A 23,381-nucleotide genomic window follows, 5' to 3' on the forward strand; every position below is an offset into this window, starting at 1 on the left:
TCCCCAAATTTGCTTGGAAAATCCACCATCCATCATCCATCTCCGTCCACCACCCATGTCCATCCATGTCCACCCATGTCCACCCATCTCCATCCATCTCCCACAGGTTCTTCTCCCACCTCTTGCCCCCATGGATGGGAGGAATGTCCAGTTCCTCTTGTCCATCCATCATCCACCATCATCCATCATCCATCTCCATCCATCTCCATCCATCACCATCTTCATCCATCCTTCCCCATCCATCTCCATCATCATCCATCCCTCTCCATCCATCTCCATCCATCATCATCCATCCATCATCTCCATCCATCTCCATCATCATCCATCCACCTCCATCCATCTCCATCCATCATCATCCATCCATCATCTCCATCTATCTCCATCATCATCCATCCCTCTCCATCCATCTCCATCCATCACCATCTTCATCCATCCTTCTCCATCCATCTCCATCATCATCCATCCATCTCCATCCATCTCCATCCATCATCATCCATCTTCATCCATCACCATCTCCATCCATCCATCATCTCCATCCATCTCCACCATCATCCGTCTATCTCCATCCATCTCCGCCATCATCCATCCATCTCCATCCATCACCATCATCATCCATCCATCTCCATCCATCTCCATCCATCATCATCCATCTTCATCCATCACCATCTCCATCCATCCATCATCTCCATCCATCTCCACCATCATCCGTCTATCTCCATCCATCATCATCATCCATTATCCATCTCCATCCAATCACCATCATCATCCATCCATCATCTCCGTCCATCTCCATCCATCATCATCATCCATTATCCATCTCCATCCAATCACCATCATCATCCATCCATCATCTCCATCCATCTCCATTCATCATCATCCATCTCCACCCATCACCATCCATCTCCATCCACCACCATCATCATCCGTCCATCATCTCCATCACCATCCATCCATCATCTCCATCCATCTCCATCATCATCCATCCATCTCCATCCATCTCCATCATCATCCATCTTCATCCATCACCATCATCATCCATCCATCATCTCCACCATCATCCATCCATCACCTCCACCCACCTCCACCCGCCATCCCCACCGTCCCCCCACAGAACCAGGCACCGCTTGAACCATCTTCTCCTTTATTCCCATCCCACCCCGGCGCCCGAGCGCGCGGGAACCCCACCGAGATGCCGCCACCTCTCACTTCCTTTTACCGGGGCTCTTATTGATGCTGCGCTGGATGAACCTCATGGGCAGCCCCTCGTGGACCACCATGCACACGTAGGTTGTCCCCTTGTTCCAGTCCTCCCTCTTCACCACCAGGCGGCTGTAGAGGAAGTAGGAGGCATCTCCCGCCTTCTCCTTCATGGGAGGGGTGGTCTCGTAGGCTGAGTCCTCCAACGAGTCCTGGTTCTTCTGCCACTCCACCGAGATGGACTCGGGGTAGAAGCCTCGCACCAAGCAGGTCAAGCTCAAGGTGGCATGGGACCCGCTCAGCTCCTCCGGTGGGGGTGGTAAGAGGTAGACGCTGGGGGTCAAGCGCTTGCCTATAGGGGACACCATGGGGGTGAAGCTTATGGAGATGCTACCACCCAAAACGCCCTGACGGCAGGTCAGAGACCCCAAAAGCACCGTGGAATGAAGCCCGTGGAGATGCCACCAGCCCATGAGCACCGCAAAGCAAACCCTGCAGAGATGCCGCCACCTCCAAAACCGGCAGGAACTGAAGCCTATGGAGATGCCACCACCCAAACTAACCCGCTCGGAGGTCAGAGACCCCCAAAACCACCGTGGAATGAAGCCCATGGAGATGCCACCAGCCCCATAGCAATGTGAATGAAGCTCATAATGATGCCACCAGGCCCATAGCAGTGATGGGTGAAGCCCCATGGAGGTGCCACCAGCACCAAAACCAACAGGACTTGAACCCCATGGAGATACCACCACCCAAACCAACCCTGTTTGAGGTCAGGGTCTCAAAACCGCTTGAATCGAGGCCATAGACCCCCATAACCACCATGAACGGAACCCCACTGAGATGCCACCACCACCCATATCAATGATAGGGGAACCCCATTGAGATGCCACCACCCAAACCAACCCCATTCGATGTCAGAGACCCCACAACCACCACGAATTGAACCCTCTGGAGATACCACCACCTCCAAACCCACCGTTATCTAAACCCCACTGAGATGCCACCACCCAAACCAACCCAATTCGATGTCAGAGACCCCACAACCACCACGAATTGAACCCTGTGGAGATACCACCACCTCCAGACCCACCGTTATCTAAACCCCACTGAGATGCCACCACCCAAACCAACCCAATTCGATGTCAGAGACCCCACAACCACCACGAATTGAACCCTGTGGAGATACCACCACCTCCAGACCCACCGTTATCTAAACCCCACTGAGATGCCACCACCCAAACCAACCCAATTCGATGTCAGAGACCCCATAACCACCACGAATTGAACCCTGTGGAGATGCCACCACCCTATAAACCCACCCTATAGGTCCCTACCTGGCTTCTTGGAGATGCTGCGGCTGATGGGAGAGGGCAGGTCTCTGTGGTAGACCCGGCAGGTGAAGGTCTCCCCATTGTCCCAATCGCGGGTGGACACCAGCACCTCTCTGGTGGCCGTGAAGGTGCCATTGAACTGGGCTTTGACTTGGAGGAGGTCGGGGCGAAGGGCCCCCCCTTGGCTCCGGCTCCAGCTGAGCTCCAGCCCATCGTCACTGGGCAAACTGGTGACCATGCAGCGGAGTTTGGGGTTCTGCGACACGTAAAGGTCCAATGGGGACGGGGGGAGGACGAAGACTTGGATGGAGCTGGAGTCCGGATGGACGCCTGTTGGGGGGGGGGCGGAGAACGGGAGAGGAACCTTATGGAGATGCCACCAGCCAAAGGGACTTCAATGGGACCCTATGGAGATGCCACCAGCCTCATATCGGTGAGAGGGGAACCCCATAGAGATGCCACCAGGAGTGAAGGGATGAGAGAGGAACCCCATGGAGATGCCACCAGCCAAAGGGACTTCAATGGGACCCTATGGAGATGCCACCACCCAATTCAATTCAATAAGAACCCCCTAGAGACCAAGACCCAAGCTCAATGGAACCCCATGGAGATGCCACCACCCAATTCAATGAGAGAACAACCCCCTAGAGACCAAAATCCAAGCTCAATGGAACCCTATGGAGATGCCACCACCCAACTCAACGAGACAACAACCCCATAGAGACCAAGAACCAAGCTCAATGGAACCCCATGGAGATGCCACCACCCAATTCAATTCAATAAGAACCCCCTAGAGACCAAGAACCAAGCTCAATGGAACCCCATGGAGATGCCACCACCCAACTCAACGAGAGAACAACCCCTTAGAGACCAAGACCCAAGCTCAATGGAACCCCACGGAGATGCCACCACCCAGCCCCATGCCCCAACTCACTGATGCACTTGTGGCCGGTGATCTCCACATCGGTACCCGAGGCTCGGTGGGTGACACCACACGCGAAGGTCTTCTCCTGCCACTCGGCCAAGGTGAGGTTGAGGCGGGCGCTGGCCATGAAGGTGCCCTTGGCGGTGGGGCCCTCGATGAGGACGTCGCTTGGGTCCAAGGGCTCGTTGTCCACCAGCCAGCGGAGGCTGAGGGCGCGCGGGGAGAAGCCGGTGGCCAAGCAGAGGAGGTGGATGGAGGACATGGAGCAGGAATGGAGGAGCTCGACGTGGGGCGGGTGGGAGCGCGCCGGGGCGGGCGCTGCGGCAGGGACCCGCGCGGGGACGCGGCAGGAGGGAGAGGTGGGAGAGGAAGAGAAGGGGGAGAGGGAGGAGGAGGAGATGGGGGAGAAGAAGGAGATGGAGGAGAAGATGGAGGAGAAGATGCAGGAGGAAGAACAGAAGAAGGAGAAGAGGAGGAGATAGAGATGGAGGAGGAGAAGGAGAAGAAGGAGATGGAGAAGAGAAGGAGATGGAGGAGAAAGAGAAGAGAAGGAGATGGAGGAGAAGGAGATGGAGGAGAAGGAGAAGAGAAGGAGATGGAGGAGAAGGAGATGGAGGAGAAGGAGATGGAGGAGAAGGAGAAGAGAAGGAGATGGAGGAGGAGATGGAGGAGAAGGAGAAGAGAAGGAGATGGAGGAGAAGGAGATGGAGGAGAAGGAGATGGAGGAGAAGGAGAAGAGAAGGAGATGGAGGAGAAGAAGATGGAGGAGAAGGAGATGGAGGAGAAGGAGATGGAGGAGAAGGAGAAGAGAAGGAGATGGAGGAGGAGATGGAGGAGAAGGAGAAGAGAAGGAGATGGAGGAGGAGATGGAGGAGAAGGAGAAGAGAAGGAGATGGAGGAGAAGGAGATGGAGGAGAAGGAGATGGAGGAGAAGGAGAAGAGAAGGAGATGGAGGAGAAGAAGATGGAGGAGAAGGAGATGGAGGAGAAGGAGATGGAGGAGAAGGAGATGGAGGAGAAGGAGAAGAGAAGGAGATGGAGGAGGAGATGGAGGAGAAGGAGAAGAGAAGGAGATGGAGGAGGAGATGGAGGAGAAGGAGAAGAGAAGGAGATGGAGGAGAAGGAGATGGAGGAGAAGGAGATGGAGGAGAAGGAGAAGAGAAGGAGATGGAGGAGAAGAAGATGGAGGAGAAGGAGATGGAGGAGAAGGAGATGGAGGAGAAGGAGATGGAGGAGAAGGAGAAGAGAAGGAGATGGAGGAGGAGATGGAGGAGAAGGAGAAGAGAAGGAGATGGAGGAGAAGGAGATGGAGGAGAAGGAGATGGAGGAGGAGAAGGAGAAGAGAAGGAGATGGAGGAGAAGATGCAGGAGAAGATGGAGGAGGAAGAAGAGAAGGAGGAGGAGATGGAGATGGAGGGGGACAAGGACAAGAAGGAAAAGGAGAAGATGATGGAGGAGAAGGAGAAGGAGAAGAGAAGGAGAAGATGGAGGAGAAGATGAAGGAGATGGAGAAGAGAAGGAGATGGAGATGGAGGAGGACAAGGACAAGAAGGAGAAGGAGAAGATGGAGAAGATGAAGGAGAAGATAAAGGAGGAAGAGAAGAAGGAGGAGAAGAGGAGGAGATGGAGATGGAGGAGGAGAAGGAGAAGGAGGTGGAGAAGGAGAAGAGAAGGAGATGAAGGAGGACAAGGACAAGAAGAAGAAGGAGGAGAAGATGGAGGAGAAGATGAAGGAGGAAGAAGAGATGGAGAAGGAGAAGGAGATGGAGGAGGACAAGGACAAGGACAAGGACAAGGACAAGAAGGAGGAGATGGAGGAGAAGGTAGAGGAGGAAGAAGAGTTTAAACCCGGTTTATCCCACTTTAAACCACTTTTCCCCCCTTTAACCCATCCCAACCCGTTCCCAATCCCAGTTTACCCCATTTAACACCCGTTTAACCCCAATTTACCCCATTTAAACCCAGTTTAACCCCCGTTTACCCCATTTAAACCCAGTTTAACCCATTTAAACCCAGTTTACCCCCATTTAAGCCCGTTTAAACCCAGTTTAACCCCAATTTACCCCATTTAACCCCATTTTAACCCCATTTAACTCCATTTAAATCCAGTTTAATCCCATTTAACCCCAGTTTTACCCCAATTTACCCCATTTAAACCCAATTTAACCTCCAATTTACCCCATTTAATCCCAGTTTAACCCCATTTAAACCCAGTTTAACCCCATTTAACCCCATTTAACCCCATTTAACCCCCATTTAACCCCAATTTTACCCCATTTAACCCCATTTAACCCCATTTAACCCCAATTTTACCCCATTCAACCCCATTCACCCCCAGTTTTACCCCCATTTAAACCCCATTTAAACCCCATTTAACCCCATTTAACCCCATTTAAACCCAATTTACCCCATTTAACCCCAGTTCTACCCCATTTACCCCCAGTTTTACCCCCATTTAACCCCATTTAACCCGTTTTACCCCATTTAACCCCATTTAAACCCCAATTTACCCCATTTAACCCCAGTTTTACCCCATTCACCCCCACTTTTACCCCCATTTACCCCCAGTTTTACCCCATTTAACCCCATTTAACCCCAGTTTAACCCCATTTAACCCCAATTTTACCCATTTAAACCCAATTTACCCCATTTAACCCAATTTACCCCATTCACCCCCAGTTTTACCCCATTTAACCCCAGTTTAACCCCATTTAACCCCAGTTTTATCCCATTTAAACCCCATTTAACCCCATCTAACCCCAATTTTACCCCATTTAACCCCATTTAAACCCCATTTACCCCCTTTAACCCCAATTTACCCCATCCACCCCCACTTTTACCCCCCATTTCCCCCCATTTCGCTCACCAGAGACTCTGACGCTGCGGCTGAAGCCGGTGGCCGGGTGCCGCACGGCGCAGGTGGCCTCCCGCAGCCCCGCGGGGAACCCTACGGCGCTGCCCAGCGTGAGGAGCCCCCTCCTGCCCCGGGCCGCGGGGTAGGTGCGGGGCGGGACGGACGGAGAGGACCCCCCCGTGGTCCACGACACGGAGACGGGCTCTGGGATGTACCCGGCCACCAGGCAGCCCGCCATGGCCGGCGTGCTGCAGGACGCCAGCGGGAACACCCTCGGGGAGGTGGCTGGGGCTGCAGGGGGAGACAAGGGGGAACCATCAGGGGACATAAGGGACCATGAGGGCATCGTAAGGGACCATGAGGGCATCATAAGGGACCATGAGGAACCAGAAGAACATCATAAGGGACCATGAGAACATCATAAGGGACCATGAGAACACCATAAGGGACCATAAGAACATCATAAGGGACCATGAGGGCATCATAAGGGACCATAAGGGCATCATAAGGGACCATGAGAACATCATAAGGGACCATAAGAACATCATAATGGACCATGAGGGCATCATAAGGGACCATGAGGGCATCATAAGGGACCATGAGGGCATCATAAGGGGCCATGAGGGACCATAGGAACATCATAAGGGACCATGAGGGACCATAAGGGCATCATAAGGGACCATGAGAACATCATAAGGGACCATGAGGGCATCATAAGGGACCATAAGGGCATCATAAGGGACCATGAGAACATCATAAGGGACCATGAGAACATCATAAGGGACCATAAGGGCATCATAAGGGACCATAAGGGCATCATAAGGGACCATAAGAACATCATAAGGGACCATAAGGGCATCATAAGGGACCATAAGAACATCATAAAGGACCATGAGGAACCAGAAGAACATCATAAGGGACCATGAGAACACCATAAGGGACCATAAGAACATCATAAGGGACCATGAGGGCATCATAAGGGACCATAAGGGCATCATAAGGGACCATAAGGGCATCATAAGGGACCATAAGAACATCATAAGGGACCATAAGGGCATCATAAGGGACCATAAGAACATCATAAAGGACCATGAGGAACCAGAAGAACATCATAAGGGACCATGAGAACACCATAAGGGACCATAAGACCATCATAAGGGACCATTGGGAACCAGAAGAACATCATAAGGGACCATAAGAACATCATAAGGGACCATGAGGGACCATAAGGACATCATAAGGGACCATGAGGAACCAGAAGAACATCATAAGGGACCATAAGGACATCATAAGGGACCATAAGGACATCATAAGGGACCATGAGGGACCAGAAGGGCATCATAAGGGACCATGAGAACATCATAAGGGACCATAAGAACATCATAAGGGACCATGAGGGACCATAAGGACATCATAAGGGACCATGAGGAACCAGAAGGGCATCATAAGGGACCATAAGAACATCATAAGGGACCATGAGAACATCATAAGGGACCATATGGGACCATAAGAGCACCATAAGGGGACCTCAAGGGGACCTTCAGGGGACCTCAGGGTCTTCATAGGCACCATAAAGGACCACAAGGAACCCTCAGAGGACCTTAAGAGCATCATAATGGGACCTCAAGGGCTCCATGGGCGCCTTAAGAGCACCCATAGGCACCCTAATGGGACCTCAGGGTCTCTGTGGGCACCTTAAGAGCACCCATAGGCACCCTAATGGGACCTCAAGGGCTCCATGGGCGCCTTAAGAGCACCCATAGGCACCCTAATGGGACCTCAAGGGCTCCATGGCCACCTTAAGAGCACCCATAGGCACCCTAATGGGACCTCAAGGGCTCCGTGGGCACCTTAAGAGCACCCATAGGCACCCCAAAGGGACTCAGAGGCACCCTAATGGCACCCATAGGGACCCTAATGGGACCTCAAGGGCTCCATAGGCACCTTAACAGCACCCATAGACACCCTAAGAGCACCCCGAGGGACGCCAAAGGGACCCATAGGCACCCTAAGAGCACCCCGAGGGACGCCAAAGGGACCCATAGGCACCCTAAGGGCACCCATGGGGACCCCAATGGGACCGATAGACACCCCAAAGGGACCCATAGGCACCCCAAAGGGACCCATAGACACCCTAAGAGCACCCATAGGCACCCCAAAGGGACCCATAGACACCCTAAGAGCACCCATAGGCACCCCAAAGGAACCCATAGACACCCTAAGAGCACCCATAGGGACCCCAAAAGGACCCATAGGCACCCTAAGGGCACCCATGGGCACCCTGAGGGGCCCCCCTGCCCCATAGGGACCCCCTGCTCTATAGGGACCCCATAGGACAGCTCAGCTGCCCCCCTGCCCTATAGAGACCCCTGCCCCATAGGGACCCCATACAGGAACCCCCATAGTGCAGCTCAGCTGGACCCAGCCCCATAGGGACCCCCTGCCCTATAGGGACCCCATAGGACAGCTCAGCTGCCCCCTATAGCCCTCCCCTGCCCCATAAGGCCCCCCTGTTCTATAGGTACCCCTGCCCCATAGGGACCCCATATAGGGACCCCAATAGCGCAGTTCAGCTGGACCCAGCCCCATAGAGACCCTGCCCTATAGGATCCTCTACCCCATAGGGACCCCCTGCTCCATAGGGACCCCACACTACAGCTCAGCTGCCCCACAGAATCCCCTGCCCTATAGGTCCCCCTGCCCCATAGGATCCCCTGCACTATAGGGACCCTAATAGTATAGCTCAGCTGGACCCAGCCCCATAGAATCCCCTGCCCTGTAGGTCCCCCTGCCCTATAGGTCCCCCTGCCCCATAGAATCCCCTGCCCCGTAGGTCCCCCTGCCCTATAGGTCCCCCTGCCCCATGGGAGCCCCTACACTATAGGGACACCAACAGTATAGCTCAGCTAGACCCAGCCCCATAGAATCCCCTGCCCCATAGAATCCCATGCCCCATAGGGACCCCTGCCCCATAGGATCCCCTACACTATAGGGACCCTAATAGTATAGCTCAGCTGGACCCAGCCCCATAGAATCCCCTGCCCTATAGGTCCCCCTGCCCTATAGGTCCCCCTGCCCCATAGGAGCCCCTGCACTATAGGGACCCTAACAGTATAGCTCAGCTGGACCCCGCCCCATAGAATCCCCTGCCCTATAGGTCCCCCTGTCCATAGAATCCCCTGCCCCATAGGTCCCCCTGCCCCATAGAATTCCCTGCCCCATAGGTCCTCCTGCCCCATAGGAGCCCCTGCACTATAGGGACCCTAACAGTATAGCTCAGCTGGACCCCGCCCCATAGAATCCCCTGCCCTATAGGTCCCCCTGCCCTATAGGTCCCCCTGCCCCATAGGAGCCCCTGCACTATAGGGACCCTAACAGTATAGCTCAGCTGGACCCCGCCCCATAGAATCCCCTGCCCTATAGGTCCCCCTGTCCATAGAATCCCCTGCCCTATAGGTCCCCCTGCCCCATAGGAGCCCCTGCACTATAGGGACCCTAATAGTACAGCTCAGCTGGACCCAGCCCCATAGAATCCCCCTGCCCCATAGGGACCCCTGCCCCATAGGAGCCCCTGCACTGTAGGGACCCCAACAGTATAGCTCAGCTGGACCCTGCCGCATAGAATCCCCTGCCCTATAGGTCCCCCTGCCCCATAGAATCCCCTGCCCCATAGGTCCCCCTGCACTATAGGGACCCTAATAGTATAGCTCAGCTGGACCCTGCCCCATAGAATCCCGTGCCCTATAGGTCACCCTGCCCCATAGGAGCCCCTACACTATAGGGACCCTAATAGTACAGCTCAGCTGGACCCAGCCCCATAGAATCCGCTGTCCCATAGAATCCCCTGCCCTATAGGTCCCCCTGCCCCATAGAATCCCCTACCCCATAGGGACCCCTGCCCCATAGGATCCCCTGCACTATAGGGACCCTAATAGTACAGCTCCGCTGGACCCAGCCCCATAGAATCCCCTGCCCCATAGGTCCCCCTGCCCCATAGGAGCCCCTGCACTATAGGGACCCTAATAGTACAGCTCAGCTGGACCCAGCCCCATAGAATCCCCTGCCCCATAGGAGCCCCTGCACTATAGGGACCCTAATAGTACAGCTCAGCTGGACCCAGCCCCATAGAATCCCCTGCCCTATAGGGACCCCTGCCCCATAGGTCCCCCTGCACTATAGGGACCCTAATAGTACAGCTCAGCTGGACCCAGCCCCATAGAATCCCCTACCCCATAGAATCCCCTGCCCTATAGGTCCCCCTGCCCCATAGAATCCCCTGCCCCGTAGGTCCCCCTGCCCTATAGGTCCCCCTACCCCATAGAATCCCCTGCCCCATGGGAACCCCTATACTATAGGGACCCCAATAGTATAGCTCAGCTGAACCCAGCCCCATAGAATCCCCTGCCCCATAGGCACCCATGCCCTATAGGTCCCCCTGCCCCATAGGAGCCCCTACACTATAGGGACCCCAATAGTATAGCTCAGCTGGACCCCGCCCCATAGAATCCCCTCCCCTATAGGTCCCCCCGCCCCATAGAATCCCGTGCCCCATAGGGACCCCCTGCCCTATAGGATCCCCTACCCCATAGGAACCCCACAGAGCAGCTCAGCTCCCCCTGCCCTATAGCGACCCTTGCCCCATAGGGACCCCTGCCCTATAGGAACACCATTCTACAGCTCAGCTGCCCCTGCCCCATAGCAACCCCCTGCCCCACAGAGACTCTCTGTCCCATAGAGACCCCATAGTCCACCTCCACTCCGTAGTCCCCCCAGCCCCATAGAGCCCCATAGAGACCCCACAGAGCCCCACAGAGCCCCACAGAGACACATACAGACACTTAGAACCCTATAGAGACCCATAGAGAACCCATAGAGCCCCATAGGGACCCCCAGCCCCATAGAGCCCATAGGGAAAGCCTTACCCGCATGGCGGCAGCTCTGCCCCACACACGCTGCAATGGGGCCCTTCCCCCACCCCCCCCACTTCCTGCTTCCTGCCTGGCACCTGCTGTGGGGCAGCCCCATAGCGCCCCATAGAGACCTCTAGGGACCCACAGAGACCACAACAGGGTCAATAATCAATGGGATTGGTAATTATTAGGACTAATAACTGAGGGAATCGATGATTAATAGGGCTAATAGCCATTAGAATCGATGATTAATAGGGCTAATAAGCATTAGAACCGATTATTAATAGGACCGATCATTAATATGGACAATAATCGATGGAATTGATAATTATTAGGACTAATAACTGATGGAATCGATGATTAATAGGGCTAATAACCAATAGAATGGATGATTAATAGGGCTAATAACCATTAGAATTTATAATCAATAGGACTGATAACCAATAAGATCAGTAATCCAGGGGATTGATCATCAATATGGTCAATAATCAATGGAACTGATAATTATTAGGACTAATAACTGACAGAAATGATTATTAATAGGGCTAATAACCAATGGAATTGATTGTTAATAGCACTAATAGCTATTAGAATCAATAATTAAAAGGACTGATCATCAATAGGATCAATTATCAATGGAATTGATGATTGTTAGGACTAATAACTGGCAGAATCAACGATTAATAGGGCTAATAACCAACAGAATCGATCATTAATAGCACTAATAACAACCAGATCAATGACTAATAGCACTAATAACCAATAGGATCTATGATTCATAACCAATAGGCTCAATAATCAATGGCCTTGATAGTTATTAGGACTAATAACTGACAGAATCAGCGATTAATAGGGCTAATAACTGATAGAATCGACCATTAATAGCACTAATAACCAATAGGGTCAATGATTCATAACCAATAGGCTCAAGAATCAATGTCCTTGATAGTTATTAGGACTAATAACTGACAGAATCAACAATTAATAAGGCTAATAACCCATAGAATCGACCATTAATAGCACTAATAACCAATCAGATCAATGACTAATAGCACTAATAACCAATAGAATCGATGATTCATAATCAATAGAGTCAATAATCAATGGCCTCGATAGTTATTAGGACTAATAACTGACAGAATCAGCGATTAATAGGGCTAATAACCCATAGAATCGACCATTAATAGCACTAATAACCAATCGGATCAATGACTAATAACCGATAGGGAGCAGGCCCAGTTTAAGCCCAATTCAAGCCCAGTTTAAGCCCAGTTTAACCCCAATTCAAACCCAGTTTAACCCCAATTCAACCCCAATTTAAGCCCAGTTTAACCCAAATTCAACCCCAATTCAAGCCCAGTTTAACCCCAATTCAACCCCAGTTTAAGCCCAGTTCAACCCCAATTCCAGCCCAGTTTTACCCCAATTCCAGCCCAGTTCAACCCCAATTCAAGCCCAGTTTAAGCCCAGTTCAACCCCAATTCAAGCCCAGTTCAACCCCAATTCAAGCCCAGTTTTACCCCAATTCAACCCCAATTCAACCCCAATTCCAGCCCAGTTCAACCCCAATTCAAGCCCAGTTTAAGCCCAGTTCAACCCCAATTCAAGCCCAGTTCAACCCCAATTCAAGCCCAGTTTAACCCCAATTCAACCCCAATTCAACCCCAATTCAACCCCAATTCCAGCCCAGTTCAACCCCAATTCAAGCCCAGTTTAAGCCCAGTTTAAGCCCAGTTAAACCCCAGTTTTAACCCAATTCAAGCCCAGTTTAACCCCAATTCAACCCCAATTCAATCCCAATTCAAACCCAATTTAAGCCCAATTCAAGCCCAGTTTAACCCCAGTTTAACCCCAATTCAAACCCAGTTTAACCCCAATTCAAGCCCAGTTTAAGCCCAGTTTAACCCCAATTCAAGCCCAGTTTAACCCCAATTCAAACCCAGTTTAAGCCCAGTTCAACCCCAATTCAACCCCAATTCAAGCCCAGTTTAAGCCCAATTCAACCCCAATTCAAGCCCAGTTTTACCCCAGTTTAACCCCAGTTTAAGCCCAGTTTAAGCCCAGTTTAAGCCCAATTCAACCCCAATTCAACCCCAGTTTAACCCCAGTTTAAGCCCAGTTTAAGCCCAGTTTAAGCCCAGTTTAAGCCCAATTCCACCCTCTCACCGTTGCACCTTCCACCTCCTGCCGCCACCACTTGTGGTGCCCCCATTGACCCCTCTGGGGGGACACCACCAAAGAGGAGGAGCTGATGGTGGGAACCAGCTCGAGGAGGAACTTCCCATCCCATTGACCTTCTCCTTTGGGTCATGGACCTTCTGGTTCCTCTTTGTGGCCACCTTCAAACCCACTTCTCCTTTAGGTCCTTCTGCTTCCTCCTCCATTGACCTTCTCCTTTAGGTCCTTCTGCTTCCTCCTCCATTGACCTTCTCCTTTAGGTCCTTCTGCTTCCTCCTCCATTGACCTTCTCCTTTAGGTCCTTCTGCTTCCTCCTCCATTGACCTTCTCCTTTAGGTCCTTCTGCTTCCTCCTCCATTGACCTTCTCCTTTAGGTCCTTCTGCTTCCATCCTCCATTGACCTTCCCCTTTAGGTCCTTCTGCTTCCTCCTCCATTGACCTTCCCCTTTAGGTCCTTCTGCTTCCTCCTCCATTGACCTTCTCCTTTAGGTCCTTCTGCTTCCATCCTCCATTGACCTTCTCCTTTAGGTCCTTCTGCTTCCACCCTCCATTGACCTTCTCCTTTAGGTCCTTCTGCTTCCATCCACCATTGACCTTCTCCTTTAGGTCCTTCTGCTTCCATCCACCATTGACCTTCTCCTTTAGGTCCTTCTGCTTCCACCCTCCATTGACCTTCCCCTTTAGGTCCTTCTGCTTCCTCCTCCATTGACCTTCTCCTTTAGGTCCTTCTGCTTCCTCCTCCATTGACCTTCTCCTTTAGGTCCTTCTGCTTCCTCCTCCATTGACCTTCTCCTTTAGGTCCTTCTGCTTCCTCCTCCATTGACCTTCTCCTTTAGGTCCTTCTGCTTCCACCCTCCATTGACCTTCTCCTTTAGGTCCTTCTGCTTCCATCCTCCATTGACCTTCCCCTTTAGGACCTGGGGTTCCTCAATGGTGTCTTCTCCTCCATTGCAGAATCAGCCGCCGCTCCCAATGTCTACCCATTGGTGCCCTGTGACTGCACGGAGCCCGTCTCCATTGGCTGCTTGGCCAAGGACTTCTTCCCAACGCCCATCTCCATCACTTGGGTCTCCGAAGTGGATGGAGACAACGAGACCTTCCCCATCCAACTGATCGGGAGCTCCTACAGCGTCAGCTCCCAGTTGACCATCTCGAGCAGCGTGAAGGGGGAGACCTTCCAGTGCCAGGTGGACCATAGCATCACCCAAAGCAGCACCACGGAGACCTTCGTAGGTGGGTTGGTGGCATCTAACATGGGTTGGTGGGCACCTAACATGGGTTGGTGGGCACCTAACATGGGTTGGTGGGCATCTAACATGGGTTGGTGGGCACCTAACATGGGTTGGTGGGCATCTACTATGGGTTGATGGACATCTAGATGGGTTCTCCTTGGCCTAAACCTTGGTTCCGGCCTCATACAATGGCTTGGTGGACATCTAGATGGGTTGGAGATGGTCTAAACCTTGCTCCAAGCCTTCCATGATGGGTTGATGGACATCTACTATGGGTTGATGGACACCAAGATGGGTTCTCCTTGGTCTAAGCCTTGGTCCCAGCCTTATACAATGGCTTGGTGGACATCTGGGTGGGTTGATGGACATCTGCTATGGGTTGATGGACACCCCCTATGGGTCAATGGACATCTTCTATGGGTTGATGGACATCTACTATGGGTTAATGGACACCATTATGGGTCGATGGACACCCCCTATAGGTTGATGGACATCTCCTATGGGTCGATGGACACCTACTATGGGTTGATGGATACCTACTATGGGTCAATGGACACCATTATGGGTTGATGGACATCTACTATGGGTTGATGGACACCATTATGGGTTGATGGACACCATTATGGGTTGATGGACACCTACTATGGGTCAATGGACACCCACTATGGGTTGATGGACACCTACTATGGGTCAATGGACACCTACTATGGGTCAATGGACACCATTATGGGTTGATGGACACCTACTATGGGTCAATGGACACCTACTATGGGTTGATGGACACCTACTATGGGTCAATGGACACCTACTATGGGTCAATGGACACCCACTATGGGTTGATGGACACCTACTATGGGTTGATGGACATCTCCTATGGGTCAATGAACACCCCCTATAGGTTGATGGACATCTCCTATGGGTTGATGGACACCCACTATAGGTTGATGGACACCTACTTTGGGTTGATGGACATCTCCTACGGGTCAATGAACACCCCCTATAGGTTGATGGACATCTCCTATGGGTCAATGAACACCCACTATAGGTCAATGGACACGTACTATGGGTCAATGGACACCCACTATGGCTTCTCCTCTCTCCAAGCCCCCCATAACCTCCTTGTCCCCCTTTAGGTGACGACCTCTGTTCCGCCTCCCAGTTGTCCATCAGGCTCTTCGCCGACCCCAACCAGAAGGGCTCGGAGAAGGAGGTCCTCTTGTTGTGCCTGGTGGAGGGCAAGGGGGCAGAAGAAGCCAAGGTGGAGTGGCTGGAGAGCCACGAGGCGCTGGAGGCGGAGCAGGAGGACGTCGCGTGCGAGCAGTGCGGCGGGGACGTGGCCACCAGCGTGAGGAGCACGGTCAATGTCAGCAGGGACAAGTGGGACGCGGGCACCGAGTTCTCCTGCCGAGTGTCCCACTCGTCGCTGGAGACCCCGGAGGTCCTCAACATCAGCACCTTCTGCTTGGGTAGGTGGGGGGGGGAGGAGATGGTGGAGATGATGGAGATGATGGAGGTGGATGGAGATGGATGATGGATGGAGATGGATGGAGATGGATGGAGGTGGATGGAGATGATGGAGGTGGATGGAGGTGGATGGGGATGGATGATGGATGGAGATGGATGGAGGTGGATGGAGATGGATGGAGATGATGGAGGTGGATGGAGGTGGATGGGGATGGATGATGGATGGAGATGATGGATGGTGGATGGAGATGATGGATGGAGATGATGGAGGTGGATGGAGATGGATGGGGATGATGGAGATGATGGAGGTGGATGATGGATGGAGATGGATGATGATGGATGGAGATGGATGGAGATGGATGATGATGGATGGAGATGGATGGAGATGGATGGAGATGGATGGAGATGGATGGAGATGGATGGAGGTGGATGGAGATGATGGAGGTGGATGGAGGTGGATGGGGATGGATGATGGATGGAGATGGATGGAGGTGGATGGAGGTGGATGATGGATGGAGATGATGGAGGTGGATGGAGGATGGAGATGGATGGAGGTGGATGGAGGTGGATGGAGATGGATGATAGATGGAGATGATGGAGATGATGGAGGTGGATGGAGGTGGATGAAGGTGGATGAAGGTGGATGGAGATGGATGGAAGTGGGTGATGGGGTGAAAAGGGGTGGAATTAGGGGCAAAGGAATGAGATTTGGGGGGAAATTGGTGGAATTCGGGGAAATGGGGGGAAAAAGGAAATTTGAGGCAAATTGAGGTAAATTTGGGGAAATTCGAGGGGAAATGAGGAAATCTGAGGCAAATTTGGGGAAAATCGGGGCAAATCTGAGGAAATTTGAGGAAAATCCATGGAATTTGAGGGAATTTGAGGCAAATCCGTGGAATTTGAGGGAGTTTGAGGCAAATTTGGGGAAATCGGGGGGAAACTGAGGAAATGTGAGGAAAATTTGTGGAAATTGGGTGGAAAGTGATGAAATTTGAGGCAGATTGAGAAAAATTTGGGGGAAAATGGGTGGAAACTGAGGAAATTTGAGGCAAATCTGTGGGAATTTGGGGAAATCTGATGAAATTCGAGGCAAATCTGCGGGAATTTGGGGAAATCTGATGAAATCCGAGGCAAATCCGTGGGAATCTGGGGAAATCTGATGAGATTCGAGGCAAATCCGTGGGGATTTGGGGAAATCTGATGAGATTGGAGGCAAATCCGTGGGGATTTGGGGAAATCTGATGAAATTTGAGGCAAATTTGGGGGAAATCTGATGAAATTCGAGGCAAATCTGTGGGAATTTGGGGAAATCTGATGAGATTCGAGGCAAATCCGTGGGGATTTGGGGAAATCTGATGAAATTCGAGGCAAATCCGTGGGAATCTGGGGAAATCTGATGAGATTGGAGGCAAATCCGTGGGGATTTGGGGAAATCTGATGAAATTTGAGGCAAATTTGGGGGAAATCTGATGAAATTCGAGGCAAATCCGTGGTAATTTGGGGGAAATCTGATGAGATTCGAGGGAAACTCGTGGAAATCGGGGGGAAATTTGACGGCATTCGGGTGGACGCGGGTGGACGGAGCCACCTCCACCCCTCCGTAACCCCATTGAGAAGCTCTTGGTGCCCCCTTTGGGCCTCGGCGCCCACCCTGAGCTCCTCCAAACCCCCTTTAGATGTGAAGCCCGAGGTGGAAGTCGTCATCTTGCCGCCAGCCCTTGAGGACCTGTACCTGAAGCAGAACTCCACCATCACGTGCGTGGTCCTCAACCTCAAATCCACCGAGGACGTGGCGTTCTCCTGGAGCAGGGACAAAGGGAGCCCATTGGACGTCACCACGGGGGAGGTGGAGAAGTTGCCCAATGGGCTCAATGGGCTCAGCAGCTCCTTGAAGATCTGCGCCGAGGAATGGAACTCGGGGGAGACGTTCTCCTGCAGCGTCAACGTCCCGGAGCTCCAGGAACCCATCACCAGGTCCATCAAGAAGGACACAGGTAGGACATGGAGCTCCGGAGCCACCCGCTATGGATGGGGATGGGTGGGGGGGGATGGTGGTGGCCACCAATGGGAGGTGGGTTGGGGCAGGGGGATGGCGGTGGTTGGACAAGGTGGGTCTATGGGAAGGGTCCAAGCCCATTGGAAGGGTCTAAACCCATTGGGACATCCAATGGGGAGGGTCTACTGGGAGATGATGGTCAACTGGTGGGGTCAAAATCCATTGGAGAGGTCTAAAGGCCATTGGAAAGGTCTAAGCCCATTGGAAGAGGTTGGTCTAATGGGAGATGATGGTCAACTGGAAGAGTCCAAGCCCATTGGAAGGGTCTAAACCCATTGGGACATCCAATGGGGTTGGTCTACTGGGAGATGATGGTCAACTGGAAGGGTCTAAGTCAATTGGAAGAGGTTGTTCTGGTGGAAGATGATGGTCAACTAAGCCCATAGGAAGGGTCTAAGTCAACTGGAAGGGTCTAAACCCATTGGGACATCCAATGGGGAGGGTCTACTGGGAGATGATGGTCAACTGGTGGGGTCTAAGTCCATTGGAGGGGTCTAAAGGCCATTGGAAAGGTCTAAGCCCATTGGAAGAGGTCGATCTAGAGGAAGATCTTGGTCTATGGGAAGGGTCTAAGTCAACTGGAAGGGTCTAAACCCATTGGGACACCCAATGGGGATGGTCTACTGGGAGATGATGGTCAACTGGTGGGGTCTAAGTCCATTGGAGGGGTCTAAAGGCCATTGGAAAGGTCTAAGCCCATTGGAAGAGGTTGATCTAGAGGAAGATCTTGGTCTATGGGAAGGGTCTAAGTCAACTGGAAGGGTCTAAGTCCATTGGAAGAGGTTGGTCTGGTGGAAGATGATGGTCAACTAAGCCCATAGGAAAGGTCTAAGCCCATTGCAAAGGTCTAAGCCCATTGGAAGAGGTCAATCCAGAGGAAGATCTTGGTCTATTGGAGGGGTCTAAGTCAACTGGAAGGGTCTAAACCCATTGGGACACCCAATGGGGATGGTCTACTGGGAGATGATGGTCAACTGGTGGGGTCTAAGTCCATTGCAAGGGTCTAAGTCCATTGGAAGAGGTTGTTCTGGTGGAAGATGATGGTCAACTAAGCCCATAGGAAGGGTCTAAGTCAACTGGAAGAGTCTAAACCCATTGAGACATCCAATGGGGATGGTCTACTGGGAGATGATGGTCAACTGGAAGGGTCTAAGTCCATTGGGAGGGCCTAAACCCCATTGGAAAGGTCCAAGCCCACCCCCATTGACCTTCTCTCCCCCTTCCTCCATAGACACCACAGCGAAGGCACCATCGGTCTATGTCCTCCCGCCGCCCGCCGATGAGCTGGTCCTCCAAGAGACGGCCACATTGACCTGCTTGGCCACAGGCTTCAGCCCAAAGGACATCTTGGTCACTTGGACCCAACAAGACCGCCCCGTGTCCTCCGAGAGCTTCTCCACCTTTGGTCCCAAAGCTGAAGGAGATGCCTTCACCGTCTATAGCATGTTGAAGGTCCCAGTGGATGAATGGCAACGAGGGGACACCTTCTCCTGCGTCGTTGGCCATGACGGGATCCCATTGACCTTCATCCAGAAGAACCTGGACAAGACCCTTGGTAAACCCACCATGGTCAACGTCTCCGTGGTCCTCAGCGACTCCGAAGTCACCTGCTACTAAGCTGGGCCCTGATTGGATGGGCCGGGGTGGTGGGATGGGGATGTGATGCTTGATTGGTTGTCATTCCGCATCCCAATAAAGACTGCTCCCAATGGAAGCCCGATGCCCCATTGGCCAACTCTTGGTTGAGGAAGACCTCCAATGGGGTCTGATGGTGGGGACCATCGGGGTCTATAGTGGTGGCTGGAGAAGAGAAGGGTGGTGGGGACGTGGTTATGGGCTTCCCATGCTCCGCTATGGGGTGGTGGCATCTCAATAGGGGTCGTTGGTGGTGATGGACGCAAAGGGAGGAGATCCAGAGGGAAACAGCCCCCAAAATGAGGTGGTTTCAGCCCCCAAAATGGGGTGGTTCCAGCCCGAAATGGACCTCAAAAGGGTCAAGAAGAAGGGATGGGGTTGGGATTGGGAATGAGGGGGGGTTTGGTGGTCACTTCGGTCGTAGGAAGGGTTTGGAGAAGGATGGGGTGGGAAAACGGGTGGGAAATGGGTTAAAATGGCCCCAAATGGTGGGTTTTGGGGGGGTCCACCAAAGATCTTCATGGTTCCTTTGGTCATAGGAGGGTTTGGGGCCAGAAATGGGTGAAAATGGTGGGGTTTGGGGGTGTCCGCCAAAGATCTTCATGGTCCCTTCAATTATAGGGGAGTTTTGGTCAAGAATTGGGTGGAAAATGGCCACGAATGGCCAAAAATGGGGGTTTTTTTGGTGCATCCACCAATGATCCTCGTGGTTCCTTTGCTTGTAGGACGGTTGTGGTCAAGAATTGGCTGGAAAATGGGGGGAAATGGGTTAAAATGGTCCAAAATGGTGGTTTTTTGCTGTGTCCACCAAAGAACCTCGTGTCCCCTTCACTCATCGGACATTTTTGGCCAAGAATTGGGTGGAAAATGGGTTAAAATGGCCCAAAATGGTGATTTTTTGGTGTGTCCCCAAAGAACCTCATGATCCCTTCGCTCATAGGACGTTTTTGCCCAAGAAGTGGGTGGAAAATGGCCCAAAATGGCCCAAACCAGTGGTTTCTTGGTGATGCACCAAAGAACCTCGTGGTCGCTTCGATCAGAGGTGGGGTTTGGGGCAAGAATTGGGTGGGAAAGGGGGGAAAATGGCCCCAAAAATGTGGGTTTTGGTTGTGTCCTCCCCATTGAAGTCTTCTTCTCCTGCCCCAGATCCCATCCTGGTGCTGGAGGGAGAGGAGACACAAGGGGAGGGAGAAGAAGACGCCAGCGACCTATGGACGGCCGTGACCTTCATCATCCTCTTCCTCCTCAGCCTCTGCTACAGCACCGGCGTCACCCTCTTCAAGGTGACCATAGCGGGGCCATGCAGGCTTATTAATCATTAATTATGGCTTATTAATGATTAATTAAGGCTGACTAATCGCTAGTTAAGGGTTATTAACCATAAATTAAGGCTTATTAATGATTAATTGAGGCCAATTAATCATTAACCAAGGCTGATCGATGGTTAATTAAAGCTGATTAAGCATTAATTCAGGCTAAGTAATGATTATTTAAGGCTTACTAATCATTAAGGCCAAATCATCATTAATTAAGGCCAAATAATCAGAAAGTAAGGCGAAATAATCATTAAGCAAGGCCAAGCGATCATTAACTAAAGATTATTATCCTTACATAAGGATTATTAATGATTAATAAAGGGAGATTAATCGTTAATTCAGACTGATTAATCATTAATTAAGGCCGATTAACGATTAATCAAGTCTGACTAATCGTCGATTAAGGATTATTAATCATTAATTAAAGCTTATTAACATCAATTAAGACTTATTAATGATTAAATAAGGCCGATTAATCATCAATTAAGGCTGATAAATAAGTAATTTAAGCTGGTTAATCATTAATTAAGGCTTATTCATGATTAATTAAGCCGGATTCATCGCTAATGAAGCCTCTTTGTGTCCTACAGGTGCTGTGAGGGCCACCAAAGGAGGAAGGACCCCACCGTTGGGTTGTCCACGCTCTTCCCACCGTGGTCGGGTGGATCTTCAGGTGCTTTCGGGGGATTCAAGGAATAAAATGGATCCGGCCCCATTCCGTTGGCTGGAAACCCCGGTTTTCCATTGGGATCGGCCTCTTTTCGTTGGTGTTTCAACCCGTTTCCCAGCACACCCCCCAAAATCACCATTTCCCCCCCACATTTACCCATTTTCTTGGTGTTTCACCCCAAAACTCTCACCAAACTCCCCCAATTGACCACTTTCCACCGAATTTTACCCATTTTCACGGTGTTTCACCCCAAAACTCCACTAAACTACCCCAAATCACCATTTTCCACCCTGATTTACCCATTTTACTGATGTTTCACCCCAAAACTCCACCAAACTACCCAAAATCACCATTTTCCACCCTGATTTACCCATTTTACTGATGTTTCACCCCAAAACCCCACCAAACTCCCAAAAAATCACCATTTTCCACCCAAATTTACCCATTTTCTGGGTGTTTCACCCCAAAACTCCATCAAATCCCCCCCCCAAAATCACCATTTTCCACCAAAATTTACCCATTTTCTCGGTATTTCACCCCAAAAGGTCTCATCAAACCACCAAAAATCACCATTTCCCCTCAAATTTACCCAGTTTACTGATGTTTCACCCCAAAACTCTCACCAAACTCCCCAAAAATCACCATTTTCCACCAAAATTTACCCAGTTTCTTGCTGTTTCACCCCAAAACTCCTCTCAAACACCCATAAACGCCCGTTTCCCCCCCAACCTTCACCCCATGGTGTGGACGTGCAGTAGAAGCCCCAAATCCCACGTTTCTGGCCCCCAAACCCCCTCCAGATGGTGTTTATCATCACCCAACGTTTCATTTCTCCTCTTTCTTCTCGGTTTCGGGTCATTTTGGGCGGGTTTGAGTCATTTTGGGCTCAAGGAGGCGCCGTTCCCACCACCGTGAACATCTGGATGGGGGGAAGAGGAACCAGATGGGCCCCATTGACGCACGTTGGGGTTCTCCTTCTGAGTCAGCACCAAGAAGGGGAAACCCAATGGAGGAGCCTTCAAAGGGGGTGGAGAACCCAACCCAAGCCAATGGTGGGCAACACAACCCAATGGTGGTCAACACAACCCAATGGTGGTCAACACAACCCAATGGTGGTCAACACAACCCAATGGTGGTCAACACAACCCAATGGTGGTCAACACAACCCAATGGTGGACAACACAACCCAATGGTGGTCAACACAACCCAGTGGTGGTCAACACAACCCAATGGTGGACAACACAACCCAGTGGTGGTCAACACAACCCAATGGTGGACAACCCAAGCCAATGGTGGACAACACAACCCAATGGTGGGCAACACAACCCAGTGGTGGTCAACACAACCCAATGGTGGACAACCCAAGCCAATGGTGGACAGCTCAACCCAATGGTGGTCAACACAACCCAGTGGTGGTCAACCCAACCCAATGGTGGACAACCCAAGCCAATGGTGGACAACTCAACCCAATAGTGGTCAACACAACCCAATGGTGGACAACTCAACCCAGTGGTGGACAACCCATCCCAATCCAACCCAATGGTTGTCAATCCAATGGTGGTCAATCCAATGGTGGACAACCCAATGGTGGTCAATCCAACCCAACCTGAG

The 23,381-nt window shown here is 51.7% G+C and overlaps 2 gene segments (V, D, J or C); one reads left to right on the forward strand and one right to left on the reverse strand.

Moving 5' to 3' along the window:
• Nucleotides 1-1,202: 1,202 nt before the first annotated feature.
• On the reverse strand, nucleotides 1,203-6,547 carry LOC115603289. The segment is given in 4 exon segments: nucleotides 1,203-1,549; nucleotides 2,535-2,861; nucleotides 3,466-3,774; nucleotides 6,322-6,547. Coding segments are annotated over 4 exon segments (1,209 nt in total).
• On the forward strand, nucleotides 6,546-21,724 carry LOC115603290. The segment is given in 7 exon segments: nucleotides 6,546-6,656; nucleotides 14,312-14,630; nucleotides 15,763-16,095; nucleotides 17,770-18,087; nucleotides 19,381-19,733; nucleotides 20,951-21,067; nucleotides 21,691-21,724. Coding segments are annotated over 7 exon segments (1,560 nt in total).
• Nucleotides 21,725-23,381: the final 1,657 nt, after the last annotated feature.

This window comes from Strigops habroptila, unplaced genomic scaffold, assembly GCF_004027225.2.
Source record: "Strigops habroptila isolate Jane unplaced genomic scaffold, bStrHab1.2.pri NW_022045629.1_ctg1, whole genome shotgun sequence".
Lineage (NCBI taxonomy): Eukaryota > Metazoa > Chordata > Aves > Psittaciformes > Psittacidae > Strigops > Strigops habroptila.